The 9867-nt window shown below is 38.3% G+C and overlaps 1 protein-coding gene across 1 annotated transcript; it reads right to left on the bottom strand.

Moving 5' to 3' along the window:
* Window positions 1–1167: 1167 nt before the first annotated feature.
* Window positions 1168–9736, bottom strand: rabggtb (Rab geranylgeranyltransferase subunit beta). Its single transcript, XM_079243972.1, has 9 exons — window positions 9702–9736; window positions 9254–9361; window positions 7857–8054; window positions 7291–7396; window positions 6722–6774; window positions 6248–6358; window positions 5882–6007; window positions 2528–2677; window positions 1168–2239 (listed from the first exon to the last, which is right to left on the bottom strand). Exons 1-9 carry the CDS (start codon window positions 9702–9704, stop codon window positions 2099–2101), a joined length of 996 nt encoding a protein of 331 aa, XP_079100098.1. The 5' UTR covers window positions 9705–9736; the 3' UTR covers window positions 1168–2098.
* Between the last annotated feature and the right edge of the window lie 131 nt (window positions 9737–9867).

The raw sequence follows: 9867 nt of genomic DNA, 5'->3' as shown, positions 1-9867 counted from the left end.
ATTTTATGGAAATAGCTGGTTGAATGTTGAAATCAGAAAACCACATTGATTACTGTACTAACAGAATCATATCTGATGATGTTGCATAAATGTCAACATCATGAAACACAGTGATAGGGAGACTGGACTAATTTCACTCACACTTCCAGTCTGAGTCTTCTAAATCCTTCATTTAAGCTCTTTAACTAGTCACACACACATTCTTTTTATATATATCTATCTCTATATATATATATATATATATATATATATCTCTATATATATATATATATATATATATATATATATATATATATATATATATATACACACATATATATATATATATATATATCCAGGTTATGCTCATTGATCTGATAGTTATGGGTAGTCTACATATTACTTATGTAGCAAAGGGGATGTTACCTGATGCACTGAGAAGTACCTCACTCTGTTTCTCATATATATATATATATATATATATATATATATATATATATATATATATATATAAAAAACATACATCATTCGTCAACAGTAAATAACCCATAACTGAATTTGAAATGTCAGGTTAATTGGTTACTCTAAATTGCCCCTAGGAATGAATGTGAGTGTGAGTGGTTGTTTGTCTCTGTGTGGCCCTGCGATGGACTGGCGAGCTGTCCAGGGTGTACCCTGCCTGTCGCCCAAAGCCAGCTGGGATAGGCTCCAGCTTCCCCCGCGACCCTGAATTGCTTCAGAAAATGAATGAATGAATGAATGAATTTGAAATATTTTAAAACTTGACAGAAAAGTTAAATCACAAATCAAAATTGGACACCATCAACCCCTTTTTAAAAAAAAAAAAAAAAAAAAAGTCTGAAATGGGAGAATGAAATAATTTAGCAGTTGTTTACTGCAGCGCAGTCTAACAGGTACCAGGTCTCCCAAAACCTCCTACAAAAACGGTCAAAACATAAATAACTGGCTTGCTAATATTTATTCTTCTTTTTAAGCTTATATTAACGCAATCACTATCATTTCAAACATGATGGCAATGGATGTTTTTTCCGCATATTTTAATGTCTATGATAATATCTGTCACTGGGGAGAATTCAGAAGTAAAAGTGATTTATTTAGTCTTTGTAACAACAGACAAGACAGCTGAGCAACAGATAAAAAAGAGGCTTTACAAATAAAAATCTGGATCTTTCTGAAAGCCTTTTCACAGAATCTGCTAAGCAACGTGACCGTAAGACAGCAAATATTTTATTATTTTACACAGAGAGGAAAAAGATCAAACACAGCTGCCCAGACTCACACGGATCTGAATAAATAGTGTAACTGTGACGGTGAATAAGACATTAAACAAACTCAGGATGATGTTTACAGTCACACTGAGAACGCCTCACTTTCAAACAGGCTCTCTGCCATCATCATCATCATCATCTTATTGAGACTGTTGCAATGCTGTGGCATGAAACGTTCTATAGGTTTTGTGATGAACTTCCAGCTGTGAAACCAATTAGCGCAGTGTGTTGTGACTGCTTTAGTGCCCTCTAAGTGCTCTAACTTCTCACATACACAGGACGCTTCATGTGAAACAGCAGCTGCAAGAATAAACAGAAATTCTGAGACGTAGTGCCTTTAAACTAAAATAATATCCACAAGTTTAAAGTGCGAGAACATCACAAAACAGCACATTTCGTATTCACCCTTCATCCCCCACAGCTGAACGATCTGTTTCTGCACAAACCTTCTATTCTGTCACACACAAACCTCCCCATCCGCTTCGTTTCGTCCCAACACCCCTGTTGGAAACTGGAGAAGCTGAAGGTTGAAGGCAGAAGAAAACATTTGAACTGTAAGCTCATAGTTTCCGCTTTAAACACTTGATCGATATTAGAAGTTAGGGAATGTTGTTTTATGATGTTCAAAGTCCCGCGACGACGACAACTCTTCAGAGAACCCCCCCTCCCCCACATCATCACTGGGAAATCTGTCTCCAACATTTAACTCGGCGAAGACAGCGATGTGCTGCCTCTCTGTCGGGTCTCTGTTTGCTGTGGCGGTTAGTGTGAGGCGGAGGGGCGTTGATGGGGGCAGCAGCATCTATCTGGTGTGCGGTGCATGAAGAGGGCTAGCTGAGGAGGTCAGGCTGCAGGCGGATCCTCTGTAGGACATCCTCGGGCATGCAAAGTACTGGATTCACTGCTTTAATCTGCTCGTCGCCGAGGAGGGACAGACCTGCAACTCCAAATAGTGTGTGGAAAGGATCCACCTGCAGAAGAAATGGAGGGGGGGGGGGGGGGGGGGGGGGTCGTGATGCCAGTTAGCATAGACAGTGTCAACATGGTGAACTGTGAGGAAGATGCTGAACCAGAGTCTACTGATCTAAAACCTGAATATAAATGTCTGAGAGGAAAAATACTGAGCTAGGAAAGAGTAAACAACACGAGGAGGGGTTGGGTCGCCCCTGGCAACAACAGGCCCTTAACAGCAACGTGTATCAGCAACATGCAACAGCAACGTGTTTATGTCAGCTCTTTGTTAGTGAACAGCGGCTCACCATGTCTCCTGGTCTGTCGGCAAAACCTCCCGTCTCTTCGTCTTGACATGCCAGAATGAAGGTCCGCAGCTTGGCCTTGTCAATCCAGTGGATCCTGCCGATGATTTTCAGCGACGCCAGAACCCACCACGAGTAGCACACATCTGGAAGCTGAGTGGAGGAAAATGGAAAGTCATCACACCCCATTTTAACCTTAAACCAGACACAGGACTCACATTAAACACCTTTCATCAATAAGGGCAGTATTTGACACTGATTCTGTGTATCGAGTGAGAATTCTTCATAACAATTAACTGAGAATCTTTCTTGTTTTATCTCATGAACAGGCTGCCGTCACGACGACAGCAAGTCTGAAAAGATTTTTTGAGAAGCTGCAAAAATGAAACATGATCAGCTGAGCTGCTGTGTGTCAGCAGATGGTGGTTCAGGCTACATAAAGGCAAAATAAAACTTAGGAGTTTTTACACTGGATGGATTTTTTAAAAAGTACTCGTAGGAAATTATGATAAATCAACAAGAGAGACTTCAAGTAATAAAAAAAAAAAAAAGAAGAAACTATGATGCAGCATATCTGTCCCTGCTTGACCAGTAATAATAATAATAATAATAATAATAATCAATGGTGGGTAATATTGAGACCACAGTATTTTGCATGTACCAAAATATTATCATCAAATATAATGAAGTATGAAGCCAAACAAGCTACAACTCCACTTGAGGACTTCTCATCCTGACCACATAGAAAAGCCTGCAGGTTACTTTAGAAATAAACTGTCCAACTATCATATGTAGCAGAGTTGTTTTACCTAAGCAGCTTCGTCTCATAGAAAACTCCACTCACCTAAAGTAGTTTGCAGAGATTCCTGGTTTAAAATGTTTCACACTGAAGCAGAAGAATGGATAATAATACTGACTGATTGGTTTTAATTATAGTTACCTACAATACAGCCACTAAAACTAAAGACGCATTTCTGAGTATGTTTCTTTGGTTTACGTAACGGGAGGGGGGAACTCGACATTATTGTCGTCGATGAAGAAAAAGTTTGGAAACCACTGCAGTAGAAGAAGTAGTTATCCTCACAGGAAACACGTTAATCTTAGCAATTTTTTTTTCTTTTTAATGCTGATGTTGCAGAGACCATTTGTCACTGTTCAACTGAGCACAAGGTGATTATAAGGACACGTAAAATGGCCACTTACTGCGCTGTTTAAACGTTTAGAAACAAATTATAACTTTCAATATTACCAATATTTCAATACTAACGATATATTTCAGACATGAGACCCAAAGCAGACATGATAATAATAACACAGATGGTAAAAAGGAGCAAAAGAGAATCCAAATGAATTTTTTTTTTTCCTCTCTCTTTCTTTTTCCTTTGCATTGTAGAGTTTGTATTGCTGGATCGGACCGGAGAGGACAGAAGAAAGACAGAAAGAGACAGAAGAGAAAACACCTCATAGGCAAAGTGAAAAAGATAAAGAGAGAGGGGAAAAAAAACAAAACAACCTGCAGATGTAAACAATGTAATCCAATTTAATCTAGCAAATAAAGCATCTGTTGTAGTTTCGCAATTTAGCCAAATTTAGCAAAGTTTTGACATACAATATATGTGTGAGTGTGTGTGTGTGTGTGTGCTTACAATAAACATGTACAACTAAAATAATCCAGAATAACGTTTTTATTCTGAACGAATCATCTGTTTCAATATAAACTCTGAGCACAGAGCTTGTGGTCCACGTGCATTGACACTACTGCGACATCACTCATCCATTTTTCTGCACACCTTCAACACGTTGCTACTCACTCATCTCTTCTCTCCGTCTCTACCACAAACTGCCACTTTCTGCTGCACGTCACGTTACTGTGCAGTTAAATCAGATGGTGCGATGTGACTGTTATTACACCTGGATTTGTCGCTTGACATCTGAACAACCAATGAGAGCCTTCAGCCACTGCTGAACATTTATGCTATAATTAGGGCTGGGCGATATATCGAATATACTCGAGATATCGTGGCTAGTCCTCTGTGCGACATAGAAAATGCCTATATTCGTCATATTCGAGTATCCTGTTGTCACGCAGTTGTTTTTAGCTGTGGGCGGGGTTTCCTCCCTCCTCCTCAACTCTCCACCGCTTTGCACAGAGAGTTAAAGCAAGCGCACCTCGTTACGTACATAACGTGAGCTACGTGCTACGTCATGAGAAGCAGCGTGTAGCCGCTGTTGCCAACTTGGTGACTTACTCGCTAAATCTGGCGACTTTTTTTGTGAAAAGCGACAAATCTAGCAACTTTTACTGGAGTTATTAGAAACTTTCCTGGTGTTTTGGCGACTGACTTTAAAGCGCATATTGTAAAGTTATTGTCAGAACGAGAGTCTCTCCCCGTCCTAAAGCACTCAGTCGCTCCAGCTGCAGCTGCAGCCAGAGGAGCAGAGGGGACACCTGCACGACTCCACCTACAGTCACAATGAACAGCCAAATCCGCCACTGATCCCGCTCTGGATTACAGAGTGGGACGTAAATTACAAAGTTTTTCACGTTACGCAAAAATAATTAATTCTATTTGATTACATTCACAGCCTCCGTCACTTACTCACCTCATCCACTGTGTGTGACACAAGCATACTTATCTAGCTTGTCATGTCTCTAGAAAGTACAGAAAGGTGTGGGAATCAAATCCTGAATTAACAGCTGACTGAAGCCGTTTATTGGAGACGATACGAGGACATTCTGCCTGTATTATAAGACTGATTTCTATGCTAAACTCTGCGATTAAAAAAATACACGACAACTCAAAAACGTATCCATAAAGCAAAGCCTTAAAATAGTTCATCATTTGAAAAGTCCCCCCCTAGAGCACCTATTTTCATACGTTGCATTTATTACATCATGCAAAGTCACTTTATTTTGTTTTAAAATGACATGTTTCTGCCACTGCTTTAACTGTTCAATAAATACGGTTTTGATCAGTTTGCTTCGTGACAATTTCATCCTTTTGGCATGAATGTTTAAAATCAGCATATCTTAATGCAGTATGAACAATTATGTTTTAATGGAGACACAAAATCATCTTACTGATTGTATGCACCAAAGCATTCATTCAAGGCTGAGGTAAATATCGAGATATATATCGTATATCGTGACATGCCATAAAAATATCGGGATATTACTAAAAGGTCATATCGCCCAGCCCTAGCTATAATCCTGTTGTGCACATAAAAATCACACACATTATGAAAACACTGGCTATCAGATGGAAGCTGACCCCCATTCTGCATGTAAATAAGCTGGTACCAGCTCTGGGATGTTGGCGTGTCGTGTTAATACTCCAAAATCAAGTGGGCACAAACCTTCTCAGGTCGTCCATTCAGGCCTCCGGATGGCAGCTGCCTCTCGCAGAGCCACCAGCCCAGCAGGTCGGCGTTCAGCTGGTGCAGCTGCCCAGTGAGCGACAGGAAACCAGTGCAGCAGTAAATCTGACAGACAGGAGGTTTTTATTTTAACATCACTACAGGAACAATATGGCAGTAACAGCAAACATTTCATCCAATTACTGTCTCAGGTATGACTCAGCCTCGTTCCACTGAGGTCAGCCGGCAGGTTCACGTCTCCTGGGAGATTTCCAGCTGCTTTCTTTCATTTTAGCTTACATGTGAAACTTTGGATTTTTGGGAAATTTCATCTAAAGAATCCTCCCCCCCCCCCATTAACCGTACCTGTCCAGCGTGAGACTCTGAACCAGGTCTGCACCCGAAACCGCCGTCAAAGTTCATACAGGACAGGACGAACTCCACAGCTTTGTCAACATTTATCATGTCCATTTTCCCCTTGGAAACAAAACAATTCAATCATCATCACATCGTGCATTTATAGAGTCCAGTTACCAGTTAATCAGGTACAATGAGCTAAAACTAACAGTTTAACACAAGTCATGTTTGTAGAAATTGTGTCAGGAAATTACTGGTTCAGCTCTTGTGGTTAGTAGTGTTTTGCTGCACTGTTTATATTTGTTATAATGTTCTTGTTTTGGTAAAATACCACGAAGATATATGTATAGTTGACTGGGAAAAAAAAAACTTGACCAAAACAAGCCTTCCTACCTCCATAAAGGAGGATTTACTACAGGACTGATGTTTTACACTGCATCACTTTCACAAGAACAAAAACAACACTTTTTTAAGGATACATACCAGTAACGCTAGTGTTGCAACAGCACAGAAAGAAAACCGTGTATCTATTTCCCCTGGAAAGAAAAACAACTCTGATTACATTGGACTCAATATAATAATATTTATAATGTATAAATAATATTTATTCTGTATTTGAAAATGATGCATTATAAACACGTTTTTCATTCAAGCCTTGACTGACACGGCACAACAATCGTTTTAAGTTAATTTCTTTCAAACTAATTTAACTCATCTTTTGCCAGAAAATCCTTCTGATGCTGTTACAGCTGAAGAATGCTTTGAGATTAAAAAAAAAATTTTTTTTTAAGTTTTTTCAGCTGTTTCCATTTCTAATATGACGAAGAACAAAGAAAAAGCTGTTCTGATTAATATACAGTAAATATAAAAGAAATGTACCTTGTCTCTCTCTCTTTTACTATAATCTTGGTCTCAAACAAAACATTTGCATTCCATTGTCATTCCAACAGATGTGCAACATGATACACGAGTAATAAAAGTACACAAACTCTTCATTCTGTCTCTCTTGCTCTCTTTAAACATTAAAATGCATTTAGGTAATGACTGCTCACCCCATTTGTCCCCGGCAAAAGACCCGTCCTCCTGCTGAAGTCCTTGCACATATTCCACCACCTTGTCCACATCAATTGCATCCATGCTGTCGTACAAGCACAAGATCTGAGGGGGTTTGTCAAAGAGGAATAGAAAAATCCACTTAGTTAAAACTAAATGCCAAAATGTTAGCATGAGAGCTAAATAAAGATTTTCTTCCAAAAGTTATTAAAAAAAACTTTTCTCAAAGTGAAATATTAATACATTTTTATCGATAACGCACTATACATTTGAAACCAAATCTCAAAGTGTTATATACATACACACATATATATACATATTTATATATAAAATATTTGCCTCAGAAATGCTAGAATCTATATTAAAGGAGATCCTAACAGGCTAAATTTATGCAACCCTGAATAATCTAATAGTTCAGTCTGTTATCAAGAATTAAAATCAGCTAAAAATCAGCTGCCTACATTATTTTTATCTATTGGTAAGAGGATGAAACTTTATCAGACTTCAATCCAATCAGCATTTTGCTGTGTTCCAACTTAAAATAATAAGGGGAGACGGGAGTCACCTGGACAGCACTGAGGGTGTACAGCAGGTGTGGGTCGTGTCCGATGCTGGCGCTGAAACCTCCGCAGTCGTGCTGACAGGCTTTGATGAAATCTATAATCTCCTGTCGGTTCATTCTGTGCAGCTGGCCCATCAAGTCCATCACCGTCAGCCCCCAGTAGATGCCACTCATCCTCAGGTACTCTGACAATGTGTACTCCTAAACTCACAGCATAAAATACTCAACTGAACGCAACTTTATGAAACAGTTAATTCTTTTGCACTTTTCTTTTCCATCTATTACAAATATTATTTTATTGATTTGTTTAATATAGAAAAAAATAGCTGCATTGACTTTTACTCTGTTAATCTAATGTTTCCGGTACAGATGCCACAACAAAAATGTAAAAGATAAGATCTATGGATGTAAAGTAAAATAATGATTTCAATCTATTAAATAATGAATCAAACAATCTTTCAATTAAATGTATGTAGTTATATTGTTTTTACAATCACAACATAATTCATTTTCAGTTTTATTACTTTGTGCAACCAATTGATTTCAGTCAGTGATTTTAGCAGGCTAAATAAATGAACCTTTGAATCACATACAGCACCCGCCAAAATGCACACAACTGATTCACTGAAAAAATCTCGAGTCACTCATCATTCCTTTAAAGTTTTCCTCCAATAAACCAGATTTTTTTGTAACTTTTTAAAGTTGTTTTGAGCAGTGTGAAGCCTTTCTTTTTTAAAAAAAAAAAAAAAAAAAAAAAAAAAAACACTTGACAAGTGGAGGACAAAAGATGTGCCAGACCTACAGCAGACCTGACACAGCCTCTGAAAGATGAATCTGGGCCTCCAGCTAATCCATCTACTCTTCACTGAAACCCTTATCAGATGTGGTCATGGAAGATCTCTTTTGATGAGGTATGCCAAGTGAAACTAGAACTGGCCTTAAATTCAGCAACATCAGGTCTTATATTCACAGTGTTGAACAGAAGACTACCAAAATCTAAGAGGAAATTTGATATATCCTTCAAGAAGCCTGGATTATTCCTTAAAACTACTTGAAGAAATTACAAGAAATCCTGTCTCATGCTGTCTTTCAATTATAAAAAAAATGGTTATACCAAAATATTGACTTTAAAGCTTCGATTTGTTTTGGTTTTTTATCTATGTTTTTTAATTAATATCTTCACATACTGCAAAATTGCCTGCAAATATCTCCTGTGTTCTTGACAATACATAGAAAACAAGGGAACCTCAAGACTTTCACCCAGTAGTGCATAACTGCATGTCTGTCAACATTTACTGGATATTAAAATTTTATGACGGTGAAAGAGTCAATACATCATTGTATCTCAGCTTTACGAAGAGTAGAAGCACCCTAAAACAGGAAACTACAACTTTACTGACATAGTCATCCTTCTTGGAGCCGTAGGCAGCGATGTAGTCCGCATGTTTGTCCAGCATCAGCGCGCTGGGGGCATCAGGCTTGATGATGACATCTTTTATTTGTGTGCCCTGAGATTAAAAACACAACCACGTTCATTCAGGTTACAATTAAAAAGTCAAATGTTAAAAGCCCAGCTGTTTCCTTCACTTCAGTGGTAAAACAAACTTGTCCTATAAATCTGTAAGAATTCTTTGGACGCGATAAAAACAAACCTTTTTGACAACCTGCTACATGCTAAAGCTAGCTTTATTTTATCTTTAGCTTATCTCCCAACTGATTTAGCAGATCACACTAAATCGGAGGCTACTTTTGGACACAGTGGAGATAAAAGTAAATTTATACCTTATCTATTTAAATGAAATACAGCAATAAGGTTATTAAAGAAAAAAAAAAAAAAAGACGGATTACCATTGTGACATATTTTGCAAGAACAACTTCCTCCTCCAACTCTTCTTCGACTGACGCTTTTTTCATTGGCAACTTCTAAACCCGCTACCGCCACCTACTGCCTCGGAGTCACCACCGCAGGTCGTGCATGCAATTGTTCACACCATATATTTTAATGGAAAATCAT

This window comes from Telmatherina bonti (genome assembly GCF_933228915.1).
Source record: "Telmatherina bonti genome assembly, chromosome: 7".
Taxonomy (NCBI): domain Eukaryota; kingdom Metazoa; phylum Chordata; class Actinopteri; order Atheriniformes; family Telmatherinidae; genus Telmatherina; species Telmatherina bonti.
The sequence above is the reverse complement of the archived record's forward strand: the minus strand, read 5'-3'. Positions and strand labels throughout refer to the sequence as shown.

Bases quoted from the DNA above. Each gene is read 5' to 3' on its own strand.
- rabggtb (XM_079243972.1), bottom strand. The intron at 6,775-7,290 runs GTGAGCAGTCAT...TTTTCTTTCCAG, and splicing joins TTTTGCCGGGGACAAATGGG to GGGAAATAGATACACGGTTT. The intron at 6,359-6,721 runs GTATGTATCCTT...TTTGTTTCCAAG, and splicing joins TTGCAACACTAGCGTTACTG to GGGAAAATGGACATGATAAA.